The 14802-nt window shown below is 41.0% G+C and overlaps 1 protein-coding gene across 5 annotated transcripts in view; it reads left to right on the forward strand.

The window, feature by feature from the left end:
* Positions 1 to 333: 333 nt before the first annotated feature.
* The window catches only part of AKAP11 (A-kinase anchoring protein 11), a 41200-nt gene continuing 26731 nt past the window's right edge, over positions 334 to 14802 (forward strand). For all 5 annotated transcript variants that reach the window (XM_021530823.3, XM_085577019.1, XM_021530827.3 and 2 more), the window contains exons 1-3: positions 334 to 471; positions 8929 to 9036; positions 14497 to 14613. In XM_021530823.3, coding sequence (XP_021386498.2) covers positions 8977 to 9036; positions 14497 to 14613 — 177 coding nt within the window. In that variant the 5' untranslated portion in view covers positions 334 to 471; positions 8929 to 8976. The remainder of the gene's footprint in view (positions 472 to 8928; positions 9037 to 14496; positions 14614 to 14802) is intronic.

Below are 14802 nucleotides of genomic sequence, written 5' to 3' on the forward strand. Positions count from 1 at the left end.
GCATGGAAGGGAACCCAGAACAAGTGGGCAGCAGCCCCCGACCCCGACGGAGGAAGCAGAACAGCCCGGCCCCCGGCAGGCACACGGCTCCCGGGGGCTTTGCCCATGCCGTGCCCGCGGCCGGGCACTCCCCGCGGGGGGGCTGGGATGGGCCGGGAGCCGGGCCGGGAGCCGGGGCAGGAACCGGGAGCCGGGAGCCCGTGCGCCGCCTCGGCTGCTTCCGGGTTGGCCGCCGTTTTCCCGCCAATGGGAGCGCGCGGCGGCGGCGGCAGCTGCGGGGGCGGGCCCGGGCGGGAAGCGTCGCGAGAGCGGGGCGGGGCGGGGCGGGGCGGGGCGGAGGGGGCGGGGCCCGGGCCGGGGCCGGGCGGGGGCGGCGGGGCCGGTCGGGCGCTCCGGGCCGCGCCGCTGCGGGGCCATGGCCGCGGGCGGCGGGCGCTGAGGAGGCGGCGGCGCTCCCGGCGACAGCCACAGGTACGCGGCGCCCGCTCTTCTTCCCACCCCCTGCGGTCGCTGCCCCGCGGGCCGCCCTGCTGGGGAGCTCGGGCGCAGGGCGGGGCGCCGCCGCCGGCCTGTCAGCTGGGGCTCGCTGCCACAGGTCGCCCGCGGGCTGCCGGGGAGCCGCATCCGCTGCCGCCCTTCCCAGGGAAGGGTCCCCTGGGGCAGCGCAGCTCCCGCGGGTGACGGGGAGCGGCCCGGGGGCGAGGCCGGGGTGACCCGAGCTGGGGAGGGGGCAGCGCAGCGCTTCGCTCCGGACCCAGCGTGCGGGCATCGCCGTCCCACGGCCCCGATGTCCCCGTGGGCCGGGATGTCGGTCCGCAGTCTCCGCTGGGAGCTGAGTGACTCGTGCTTGTGCAGTCCTAGTCCGTGCACGGAGGCTCCGTGAGCTCACGTTCCCTCCTGCATTGTTTGGGTTGCCGTCGGTGCGCACGGGTTAAGTAAGCTCAGCCTGCTCTCAACATTTCGCTGTAGAAGTGTCTCCTCGCCCTCCTTCCCTCCCTCCCTCCCGCCGCATGTCCTCCTCCCAGTTCCTCTTCTCCCCCAGGGGAGGAGAACAAGGAGCGTTCCTCCTTTGCTTTCTTGGCTCTTTTGAGGGGCTTTCTTTGGCTCTCTTATTACGACCAAAGTACTTTTCTCTGGTTTCCAAAAGAAATCCAGTATGCAAAAGGAAAAAAAAAGGGTTAGCTGTAGATCCGAACTGTATTTAAAGATACAGCCTTCTCTTCTCTGATGTATTGCCAGAGTGAGATAGGGAGGGAAGAATGCCACTTACATTGTATCTGAAAAAGATCAGTGATACTGAAATAAATGGTAACAATGTTCAAAATTTATTCAGGTTACACTTGGAAGAGTCATACATGGTTCATGTTTGTAAGATTTCAGAATCGTATAGTTAGATTTTAGTGGTGGTACTACCTATATTTAATTAATCCTTGAGAACTAAACAAGGTATTCTCTGGTGAAATTTTCTCTAGGTGGGAGTAAGTTTTCTTGAGAAAATGCTGCAGCTTAGAAAATAATAGCCCCACCTTACTGGATGTGGTTCTGTCATGTACAAAATAACAGACTGAAGTACAGAAACTTAAAGGTTAATTGCATAAGCCACAAAATCCAGACCAGTGGATAGCCCTAGTACATCAACATAACATTTTTTTTCCCAGGAAGTATTTAAGAGTCGAGACCCGGGACTGGGGGGAGGCTGTGGGTGATGACTAGCTAGTGATGATGTAGGAAAAGAAAATGATTGATTCTTTTGAAATTACTGCTTCTGTGTGACAGAAATACAATGTAAGAGAATTAAAACCAAGCAAGAAAAGGAGGACCCGGCCTGTCATTATTGCTTACCTAAATGGTGTATTTTGCTCACTTTTGATGTGTTTTGCTTTTGTTGTGGGTAGCTGTGGTTAAGACAACTTGTGTTTCATACCTGGACTTTCAAGACTGCTGACCTGATCAGTGAAACTGATAAATCATTAGAAATGATAAATAGAGAAGGATCCATTAGAATATTCTACCTGCTTGTCGGTGTAGACTTGCTTTATTTGGTTTTTAATAGCAATTGTTTGGTAAGGTTATAAATACACATGCAGGACAACCAGGGAATCAGGCCCAACCAATACAAATTTACAAAAGGAAGGTTCTGCTTGACTAATCTGATCTACTTCTATGACAAAGTCACCCACTTAGATGAGGGAAAGGCTGTAGATGATGTCTGTCTTGACTTCAGTAAGGTGTTTGACACCATCTCCCACTGCATCCTGCTAGAAAACCTGGCTGCTCATGGCTTGGGTGGGAGTACTCTTCTGTGGATAAAAAACTGGCTGGATGCACAGAGTGGTGGTGAATGGAGCTAAACCCTGCTGGAGGCCGGTCATTAGTGGTGTCCCCAGAGGTCAGTTCTGGGGCAAGTCCTGTTTAACATCTTTATTGGTGATCTGGACATGGGGATTGAGTGCACCCTCAGGAAGTCTGCTGACAGCACCAGGTTGGATGGGAGTGTTGAACTACTTGAGAGTAGGAGGGCTCTGTGTGTAGACCTGGACAGGCTGGATCAGTGGGCTGAGGCCAGTGGTATGAGGTTCAACAGGGCTGAGTGCTGGGTCTTGCACTTGGGTCACAACAACCCCACTCCATGCTGCAGGCTGTGGGGAGAGTGGCTGTAAAACTGTTTGGCAGAAAGGGACTTGAGCGTTCTGGTTGACAGTAGCTGAACACGAGCCAGGGTGTCCCCAGGTGGCCAAGAAGGCCAATGGCATCCTGGCCTGTAACAGCAATAGTGTGGCCAGCAGGACCAGGGCAGGGATTGTCCCCCTGTACTTGGAACTGGTAAGTCACATCTTGCATCCTATGTTCAGTTTTGCGCCCCTCACTTCCAAAAGGACATTGAGACACTGGAGCACATCTGGAAAAGGGCAGCAAAGCTCATGAGCGGTGTAGAACACATCTTATGGCTGAAGGTGCTTAGCCTGGAGAAGAGGAGGCATGGAGGAGACCTCTTTGCTCTCTATAACCACCTAAAACAGGGTGTAATGAGGTGGGGGCCAGTCTCTTCTGCCATGCCTGCAGTGACAGGATGAGAGGAAATGGATTGTTAGGCTAGATAATCATGTAGGCCTCTTCCAGCCTTGATGATTTTGATTCTGAAAGAGTGCTGTTCTTAAGGTATTTTTAAATTTCATATTTAGAATGAATCATTCAAAGCTGAGGGTTTCATTAAGCCCGGCTTTTGCAAATCATCATCAGAGTTTTGTAGGCTAATTCAGGTCCATGTGCTGAAGACAAAAAAAAGTACTCTTTTTTTAAAAGAAAGTTGTCTATTTTTGCTCTAGTAGTACTAAAACCACCTCCTTTTAACAACATAATATAGATATACTATTGTCGTTGCCTGGAACTTTTTATTTGAAATTTAGATTTAATAAGGCCATATTACATATATTTTAAATTTATTGTTCAAATTTGTCATAACCTGTATGTGTTGAAAATAGGTGTGCACATGTCCACATATGCCTCTGTAGCAATTGAAGAGATTTACTCAGCACATTTACAGATAATAGATAAAGTTTCTTCTTTTCTGCCAGCTAAGGTTTGTCAATACACACTGACTTAAAGTAAATTTAGGCATGGGATAGACTTACACAAGGAGTATAAATCCATAGCACAATTCCTGTTGGATTCCCTTAAGCTGATTATTTAATTTTTCTCCTTACATATATTCAAACAAGGATACGTGCATACAGAAGAGGTAGCTAAATGGTTATTACATGCTCTGATGAGAAGAGTGTTCTTCAGCAATTCACTGGAAAAATGGGTTTATAAATTTATAGAGTACTTTGGTCTAGAAGGGATCTTTAAAGCCCATCTTGTCCAATTACCCTGCAGAGAGCAGGAACATGTATAGTTAGAACAGGTTGCTCAGAGCTCTGCCCAGCCTGATCTTGAATGTTTCCAGGGATGGGCCACCGACAACCCCCAGACAGCCTGTGTTAGTGCCTCACCACCTTCATTGTAGAAGATTTCTTGTATCTAATCTAAACCTACTCTCTTGTAGTCTAAAGCCATTCCTCCTTGTTCCATTACAACAGGTGCTGCTCAGAAGTTTGTCATTCTTATAAAGGTGCACTTAAATATTGAAACACTTCTGTAAGGTCTTCCCAAAGCCTTCTCTAGGCTGAACAACTCCCACTCTCCCATCCTGTCTTCATAGCAGAGGTGCTCCTTCCCTCAGATTGTTTTTGTGACCCTGCTTTGGATCTGCTCCAGCAGGTCCGCATGTGTCCTGCACTGAGGACCCCAGAGCTGCATGCAGCACTGCAGGTGGGGTTTCACCAAATCAGTGAATCACCCTGGTGGCTACTCCTGCAGCCCAGGACGTGGTTGGCTTTTTGGGTTGTGCTCACACATTGCTGGGTCATGTCCATTTTCTTGTCCACCACCACTCCCCCAAGTCATTCTTCTCAGGGCTGCTCTTAATCAGCTTCTTAATTCTACAGCTTGTATTTGCACTGGAAATTTTCCCAACCCAGGTGCAGGACCTTGAGTGTGGTCTTGTTGAACCTGATGAATTTCATATGGTTCTACTGCTTGAGCTTATCCATGCCCTTCTTGATAATATCCCATCCCTTAGGCATGTCAACCACATCATTCAGCTTGGTGTCATCTGCAAGTTTGCTGAGGGTGCACTTGATTCACTTGGTCTATGTCATTAATGAAGATCCTAAATAACGTTGGTCTTCCTGTGAACTGCTGCGGGACACCACTTGTCACCAGTGTCCATCTGGACACTGAATTGTTGAATACTCTCTTCTGGATGGGTCCACCCAACCAGCTTCTTATCCACTGAACATTCCATCCATCAAATCCATCTCTCCAATTTGGAGAGAAGGATGTTTTGGGGGATTATGTCAAAAGCCTTATGGATGTCCAGATAGAGGACACCTGTAGCTCTTTCATTGTCCCCTGATGCAATTGTTCCATCATAGGAGGCAGCCAGGCTGGTCAGGCAGGACTTACCCTTGTGCTGGCTGTTCTGAATCACCTCCATGTCTCCATGTGTCTTAGCACAGCTTCTAGGAGCATCTGTTCCGTGATTTTCTCAGGCACAGAGGTGAGACCGACAGGTCAATAGTTCCCAGGATCTGCCTTTCTACCCTTTGTTAAGATGGATACAATGTTTCCCATTTTCCAGTCACCTGATTGCCATAACTTTTCAGATATGATGGAGTGACTTGGTAACTACATCAGCCAATTCTCTCAGAAGTCTGGGATGCGTCTCCACAGGTCATATAGACTTATGTACGTACATTCAAGTTCCTCAGGTGGTAGCAGACACGATTTCTTTGCACCTCCAGTTCATCCTCTGGAGAGGTGTGGGAAGGAAGGTTGGCAGTGAAGACTGAGGCAAAGAAGTTGATGAGTACCTCAGCCGTCTCATCTGTTGTTACCAGTTTGCTGGTTGTGTTTGTTGGTGAGAGTGCATTTTCTTTGACCTTCCATTTTTCTCTGACATAGCTGTAGAAGCCCTTCTTGTTCTTTGCATCTCTTGCCAAGTTCAGCTTCAACCTCATCTTGGCCTCTGACCTCATCCCTGCAAAACTAGGAAGCATCCTTGTACTCTTCCCAGAATACTTGTCCCTGCTTCTGCTGTCTGTTCATCTCCTACTTGCCCTGTAGTTTGAGCTCAGCTGCTCTTAGTTTGCTCTCAGCTCAGCAATGCCAGTCCAATACCTTCCTTTCCTGATTTCTTACACCCAGGGATTGGTATCTCTTGGGCTTTATTGAAAGCGTCCTTAAAGATCTGCCACTTCTGTCCTGCTCCCATATCTCTGAGGAGAGTTTCCCAGGGGGTCCTATGTGATTTAGCTCCTTGAACAGCCAGAAGTGTGTTCTTCCAAAATTTAGGGTCCTGAATGTACTCCTTGCCTGTTCCATGTTTCTCAGGGCTGCAAACACCACCAATGTGTGACTCCTGTGGCCCAGGCTTCCACCAAGCTTGTCACCTCTGATTAGATCACTTGGGTTGGTGACTAACAGGTCAAGTGTTGCATCCCTTCTGGTCAGGATTGTCTTATTATGTGTCTTAAGAAGCTATCCTCCCTGCATTCCAGGAGTCTTCTCCTAAAATAGCTTTCTGGTGCTGTTTTTTCAGTAGATTTTGGGGTGGTTGAAGACCTCCAGCATGACAAGAGTCTGTGAGCATGATGCCTCCTGGAGGCAAGAAGGAGCAAGAAGGCTTCCTTAGTAGGCTTCCCTGGATCAACCACCAGGTTGACTTGATACCTTATTTTGTTTCTTTTGCCAATATGCTTTCAGCCTGCTCATGGCTGTTCTTCAGAGACAGCTCTTCACACTCTATCCATTTCTTGTGGAGAGCAGCATTCAGCCACTCCTTCCTAGCCTGTCCCTTCTTTCTTAACAGGCTTTAGCCATCCACAGCCACACTCCAGCTGTGGGATTTTTCCCTCCAAGTTTCAGTAATGGCAACTAAGTTGTAGCTTCCTAGCGGCACAGAGGCTTCCAACTCCTCTTGTGTGTTGCCCATGCTGTGTGCATTTAAGGTGATCCAACTTGCTGAAAAGGTAAAGATGGTACAAGTGTTCAATAATTAATTGTGTGATCAATTTCTCCCCTTTTTTTGGTGTCTGACAATAGTTACTGAGTAACAGGAAAGTCCTGTTCCTCTAATATCCAATGCTTCTGCCATTTATTCCCTTTTTTGAGTTAACAATAGGAGGAAATTAAATTTAATAGTCAAATTCAATATCCAGAAGTAAAAGCAATTTTAAATTGTGGGTTTTATTTATACAAATTAGCTACTTCCAGGCTGTTTTGTTGTCAGTACTTTCACTTCCTTTTCATTTAGTATTAATGTTTGTGTACTTCTCATGTGATTGAATCATTGTTGTATTAAAAATGGATAATAATTTTACATATTAAAAAGAAAACCTTCACGTTTTGCTGAATTGTTGGGCAAGTGGGACCCTTCAGATTTCTCTGAAGTGCGTGACAGAGAGCAGAGATTCTGTAGGTGGTATAATATAGGTGTATATATTAGGACCCTACAGGTTGATGTTTAGGTCTCCAGAGTTTAGTAGCAGGTGACACAGGAAAATACTTAACCTGAAGGCAGTTTACATTGTAACTGTGAACTGCTGTGCCTGAGTAAACACTGCAGCACCCAACAAAGTTAAAAGGTCATCTCATCTCCATAGCATGCTGCATTGAGCTTTGTTAAAATTGCTGCAAGGAGGGATCCATCCAAAAATGTAAAGCTGAAGTATCTATGTGAAAAACCAACTCTTTCTGTAGATGGCTTTTTCTTAGGACAAGGAATGTTTAAAAGTATTTCCCCAATATGCTTTAAGTTTTTATTGGATTAGCCATTTAAGGTTGAGCAGTAGGGACAGGTGAAGTGGATATCTTTTTATTATGCAATACTGCTTTATGGATTTTTTAAATTTAAGCACGTGAGTTTTAGCAGAATCATTGTTGTGTTTAGTCTTCTAGCCATAGTTTTTACTGTGAAATTAATTTTTTATTTGTATTTATTATACTTATATATTATATCTGTAATCTGTGGATCATGCACCTGGCTGCTTCATGTAATTGTCTGAATTTTCCAAACTTTAAGCATCCAGTTGAGAGAAGCTGTCCTCTAGAGATGAAAATGTTGCAATTTATTTGCCTAAGTTTAACTTCTTTTGTAAGATTTTAACAAGTTCATCTTTGTGAAAGTAAGCAGAAATCAAAGTGAAATGTATTCACATTGTACTGAATAATAATCTCTTAGGTACAGATGTACCTAGTAATCTCTTGCTATTGTATTCGTGAAGTTTTACTTTTAGAGGTGCTGGAGTGGAGGAAGGTAGTTACTTGATGATACTACTGATCTTCTTATTTAAATGACTTATGCTCAAGATCAAACCCATATAAAACTTTATTTCTCATATAAAGGTTAAGTATGCTTGAGATGAGATAGACAAAACCAGCTGGTCAGTCATGTGAAGACCCATACTCTGATGTTGTGGTGTTTATTTTCTTTATCTTTGCAGTCATTTTTACATGCACTTGCTCCTTGACTCATTTGTTTTATATAGTCTAGGAGTTCTTTTTCCCGATTAAATTGTGTGACCATGGGAAAAGATTAAGTATTAAAACTTCCACAGAACTTAAAAGCTCACTACATGTTTTCTGTCTTTATTAACAGTCTATATTTATTGCCTATTTTGGTGGCTGCCAAGATGAATGAAACATCACTCCTGCTGGTTAAAGAGGGAAACTTGAAATAAATACATTCATAGCTGTTTTTTTATCTTCTTGTTGTTAGAATTAGACTTAGGCTAAATAAGGGCAGCTGACTCAAGCAGAAACTCTTGTGACCTGCTCAATTGGGAGTGCTGGTAAATGCATGTGGTCTGCAGTGTGTTGCCAGCAGATCCTGGCTGCCCAGAGCAGACCCAGGGAACAAGAGTGATGATCCACGTTAGGCTGTAGTACCTCCGGGTGACAGACGTGGCTGGGCCCGTTGGCTGGGTGGGTGAGCTGTACGTTTGCCTTCCGAGATTGTAAAGGGTGGTTGCAGTGCATTGTATTGTACAGGAACCTGCTGAAAAACCTTCCAGCGTGTGAGTGACAGTGAATCAATATTTAATGTAATGTTCCTCCCCACCCCCAATGCAGCCTTGAAATTCTAGTTAAAGGAAAACATTGAAACTTAACTGCTAAGTGTCTGTGTTCTGCGTTTCATGATGTGTTTTGAAGGTCATTAAGGCAGTACTTTTTTAAAGGCCGCTGTCAGTATGGATGGTATACTGTTTAATCTTTAAAAGCTTTTTATTGTTTTTATTGTTTCTTGTTTTGTCTACTTGCATTTTTAGAGCAGATGTGAACTAAATGGATAAATATAAAGTAATCAAATATGAATGGTTTTTGCAGGCATTTTTGAGCTGACATCTTTCATCAAATACCAAGATTGATAAGATCATGGACATGTACTCCAGGGCTCAGGGCAAGCACATGAAATCAAGAATATCTGTTGAAAAGGTAATTATCTGTACTTAAATAAATAAAGTATTTCAGAGTTTTTCGATCTAATAATGAAGCAAGTGAACTGGTTTATTTGGCTTTTTGTGGGGGGAGGGGTTTAAATATGTTTTAATTTTGGTTGACATTTCAGAGAGACAAAAGAATTGCTTTTGCTTTGCATTCTGGTATATTTAGTGTAACTCAACTGAAGAGACATTATCATTTAAGAAAAGGGTGCTTTTGTCTTTCAAGATGATGTGATAACATTGTGATGTATTAATTTTGTAGAATTCATTTTGCTTATTAGAATATAGCTTTTATTTTAGAGCAGATTTTTTTGAATTTATATGTAATAAATTAAAATATGACTATATTGAATTCTGTGAAGCCTGTATTGGACTTACTTATATTGTCATTAGATCGTGGTGTCTTGTCTGGTTTGTCCTTCTTTTTGCATGAACATTTAGAAAGTGCCTTGGTGAAAAATAAATGTATCTAGCACTTACAAAAGATATTGGTGGGGATTTCTAATATTAAATTAAGTTTATTTCTTTTTTTTTAATTTTGTCACTTCAACTGGAGAACATAAATACCATTCCTGAAATTTTCTTGCAACTTCTATAAGCTCTTAAGTGAAAGTTGCAGCTTATCCTGAAGGAACAAATTTATTTGTCTAACCATATTTTTCTAGGTAGTTGAACACAGATGAGCAATTTTCTATGCCTTCTTTGGTTATTAATAACTTCCTTATTTGCAAGTTACTGCAACAGTAAGAGGAGAAACTGAGCAAGGAAGCATCTTATCATGGGAAAATTACATTATTTTATTTCAAGAGCAGATTTTGTTGTTTAAAGAAACAGTGTCTGTTGTATATGTCCAGTTTGAAGGCAGAGGGAAGGTGTTGTGGGGCAGCCAGGCTGGTAGTCAGTTGTTCCAGGTCCTGACATGGAATGCTAACTGCCATACATTAAGCAGTTTGTAATTATGGATGATAATCTTTCACTTTAAGACACATGGTATAAAACCTTGTATTTTATTTGTTTAAGGACTCTCCAGCTCAAACAGAAATATTCAACTACAGTCAAATAATTTTGCATCCTTAACCTAAACATAAACTTACTTTTAAAGGACTTATAAAATCTGCCCTTTATTTGTTTTTCTGTTTCAATTTACTAAACAAAACAAATACCACCCTCCCTGCCCCACCAGGTTTTTAGACCTGTGGGTTACAGAAGCATCTCTCTAATGACAGTGACCAGTGGTTCCTCACTGATTCTAATAGCTGCTTAAAATATTACCACTGTGAAGTGCTCCACTATTTGCTATTAGGCATTCTGGACTGTGTGGTTCTAGAAACGTTAATTCAACCCTTCCTGCAGAATTCTGGATCTTCCTGCAGCCAGACTCTATTGTTTTGATCTGTGGCTGTCTCCTCTGGATGTTTACCTGTGAGGTGTCTATTTAGATTATGGTGTGGAACTTTCATTCTCATAGAGCCAGGCAGTAGAGGGGTCAGAACTGTTTCACTTTCTATTGATTTACAGAAGATTGAAGTCTGATTCCTGTTCTCTTCGTAATACTTTGTCACAGCTAACAGGAATTGTTGCAGAAGTAGCTCTTTAAAGTCAGAGCACAGTTATGGTGTGCATATATAAAGCCTTAGTTTCTATTTTTACAAAATTACCTCAGAATACTCAGTCCCTTTAAATCTTAGAGCAGATGAAATCAGGAAGAACTGCTTTGTTACTTAAAAGCAGAGGAAGTGTGACTGTCCAGTACTGCACATAATTTCTCTAGAGATTGTGGCATCTTAAAGGTTGTTTGAAATATTAGAAAGCAGTTGTTTTATAAAACATTTCATGAGACCAGATATCTCCTCCGATGTACTGTGATGGATTTGTTGATAATGACTTCTCTATTTGCTGGAACAATGGAAATCTTTTTTGCTCAGCTGAACTAAAGGTGTGACAAGGATTTCCACTGCTCATGTTGGAGCACCTTGACAGTATTTTTGATTTTTCCCTGGCAAAAATTAGTACATTTGAAATCTGTGCTTGTGAATGAAATAGGATTTCTTGCAAGAATTTATGTGAGAAAAGAATACTAAGTCCTAGAGGCCTACCAAGCAGAGCTTTATAGATTGCTTGGGTGTTCTTTGCCCATATGCTGATGTACATTGGAAGTGTAGTAGTTATAAAAAAATCCTCCTTTTGGATAGGAGGATTTCTCTGAAATTCAGGGTCTAGTCCTCTGCTCTCACAAGCACAATTTTGATAACAATAAGAATATCAAAAGGTTACTATATATAGCCTCTCAGTTAATGAGGGCTTTAAAACACCTTCCCTCAAACCTACTGCTGGTTTTGTTATTTTGAGCCACACTGCAGTAATAACTAAGACTTAAAAATTTCAGGCTAAAGATACAACAAATTTATACCTGTTTGTTTATGGATATCCTTATTCTTCTGCTTGAATAATTTCTATTCCTTTGCTGATGTTCACCCTACTTATTTTTTTACAATTGATGATCTGTCCTCTGTTAGCCTTGGTTTTTAAAAACTGTGTAAACGAAGGCTTTAGTCTGCTTGTATATGAAAGCCTCTGCGTTCCAGTGATTATCCTTCATAGTCCTAGTTTCTCTGCTTGTTATGAGTTAATCTTCTTTTTACATGTGGATAATACTGTATGTGCAATTACACAGGATGTCCTTCTCAGTGATTCTGATGTCAGTTCTTTCACTAGAGGATGCGTGTTAAAGAATGTGTGTTTGCTATTTTCAGTGCATTATCATACTGACTGTTCACTCATTGCTATGCCATGATCAAGAAGTCAGTTAAGGTATTTTACTTCCCAGCTTGTGAATTTGCAATTCAATTTTAAAGCTTGATTTTAGTTTTTAAGAACACAACTTTGTATTTCTTATGGTTGTTTTTTAAAACAGTCATGCTGAGCAAGTTCTTTCCGTATGATTTGCTGTTTTCCTTCTTAGATGATGACACCTGCTTACTTCAAATTATCAACAGTCTTTATTTCATCTTTACTTCTTTTCCTCATTAAATTTATTAATGATGATGATGCTTGACATCAGTCTCAAGATAAATTTTGAAGAAGTTACTTACTTACTCACCTATATCAACTCTTCTCAAAACCCTCCCTTTATTATCTCCATCTGGGCAAATCTTCATTTCCAAAACCAGCTCTTTTAGTTAATTCTTTGTCTGGTTTTGTTAATGCTTCATATATTTAAGTGATCTGTGCAAGTCCAAGTGGATGGGATTTTTTCTTCTGTGTACTTAGTGTGCCTATTAATTTCCGTATGGTTATTATTTTCACATTCTGAGTTCTTTTTATATTCATTAATATGATCTGAAAAACATATGTCACTTAATTCCTCCTCATTTTAGCTATGGATATTTTATCTCTTCAGTTGCATAGTGCCACCATGTGCTACCAGAACTGCATATAGTCTTGAATGATGGTCCTTCCAGACCTTAGGGAGATTTTTACAGTTGTTTCATTTTATTTTTCTCTCACTTCAACTTAATATTCTCCAAAATCTTGAATTGTCCTTCACCTCAGTATTTCCTCATATCATGCTCTGGTTGTTAGTTACCCGTTCTACCTTTCAGATGTTGAACTAGGGAAAGGTACTTGTTTATGAACAAGGTGTGTGTAATAGTTTGTAGCTTTAGAAAAGCCAACTAGAGAATAACAATGATCCCTTCAGTGCTCAAACTGGAGCACTGTTGGCTTGCAGAAAATTAGCAGATCATGTATTATGAATTTCTTTTTTTTCCCTTAATTATTATTTTGAATGTTATGACATTGAATTGAATTACTGTGAAAGCTGAAAATGAGATATTTCAACATGCTTGTTTGGCTTCACAAATCACTTTGTACAAGATGAATCAAAGAATTACCAGGGAACAGTCTTTGAGCAACAATTGGTATTGTAGCCTGCTGTAAATTTGGAAGATCCAGAGAATCAGAGAAAGGCACTGACAGCATTCTTAGGAAAGTACAAAGTGGGAGTAAATTGTAGCTGAACATGTAGGGGCAAGGGAATAGATAAAAGTGGAAATTAGGTGAGCATGTCATTAATTTATTTAAAATGACCCAATAACTGCCTAAAATACTTTAAGAAATAGTTCAGCTGTTACTTTTATATAAAAATTCCTGTTTTGACTTCTTCAGTGGCACTTGACCTTGGCTGTCAGTGTGGAAGTCTGAGCCTTGTTGGCTAACATTCTGAAATATATTTTGGCAATTTCAAATATCCTGAAATTCTGTTTTGCTTTTGTCTGTTCATTCTAGAACTGCTTTCCTAATTTTGTGTTGCCATTAACACAATCACAGTGACACTGGCCCTGCTCTAATAATTTGGCTTTCAACATAGTAGCATTTGATACTGCTTTTATACAAAACAAAAAAAAAAAACAACTTTATTGTGGTTTAATGTAATATATAGAATCAGTTTTTACTATAAAGGGATTCAAAACATTCTGTGTCCAAATTTGGCTATCTAGCACTTCTGCTGTTGTTTGAGAAGCTAGGCAAATTTGAAATACTTTGTCATAAGTTGGACAAATTGATTTATCATGTCATTTTTAACAGGGCAGTCTTGTAGAGAATAATTGTTGGGTTAATAATTTTTAACCATCTGATGTTCTTATTTGTCTTCTTAACCTTCCAATTTGCTAGAGAAGATGAAAATTTTAAATTAAAAAAGAAGAGATTGCTGACTTCCTAAAAACAATTGAGATTATATTGTCTTTTTTACAAGCTGAGTGAACAGTTTTTGTTGTTCTGTAGTCTTATTTGCCTTCATAGTGTTGATTCTTTTGTTCTGCTATGGTTTGTTATGCTGGGAGAAAGTCTTGGATTCTTCAGCCTTTTTTAGCCATCCCTGGGTGCTTGCATGTCACCATAACTGTAATTACAAGAAATGTTGCAAGAAGTATTAATATGGAATTAAGTTACTGTTGTTTTATATTCTTCATGGAATGGGAAAGAGTGTATGTAGATTTTCTCGGTTATTTTTGTTTGTTAGTTTGTTTTCTTCCCCTCTGACTTCTGAAGCCACCTCCACTACTTTTCTCGGCTAAAATTGATTTTCATCCTATTTAAGGAAATGATGATACAAAAGTTCCATATAGAGGCTACAATGCAAGGAATAGATAGGATTTGAGTTGCTTCTTGGATTCATCTTTTCTTTTTTTTCTGTGTGTTCTCATCTTTCCTTTTTTTTTTTTAAATACAGAATGTCAAATTATTTTGGAATAAAAGTATTTATTGAAGAAAATTTATATGCTTCAGCTTCATGTTCTGAAGTAAATTTAAACTTCAAACCTGGTGATTTAGGTACAAAATAATTTTAAATAATAATAAGAATAGCCAAACTTGTGGAGAATAGGGAATAGATGGATGGACCATAAAGCTGAAACATTGTTTTCTTAAATTTTTTTTCATTGTTTTTCAGAGTTTTGGTGAAAGTGTCCTGCACTCTATGAAGTCACTACTACACAGCAGGAAAGAGTTATGCAATGTATCAGCAGAGGAATGCTTAAATCAGGAAGAGCAAGAAAATACTATTGAGGTTTGCCATAATATTACCACTTATATATATATTTTGTGGCTATGATAGAAAAAGTATCTCTTGAAACAGTATGGAAAGCTGCAGGATAGTAAATATGAACAATGCTGCAAGTTACTGGCCTTAAAAATCTATGCCCCCTATTGTCATTCTTGAATTTAGTCACTGAAGTCTTAAAAAGGCTGTAACATT

This window comes from Lonchura striata, chromosome 1 (assembly GCF_050655825.1).
Source record: "Lonchura striata isolate lonStrDom1 chromosome 1, ASM5065582v1, whole genome shotgun sequence".
Lineage (NCBI taxonomy): Eukaryota > Metazoa > Chordata > Aves > Passeriformes > Estrildidae > Lonchura > Lonchura striata.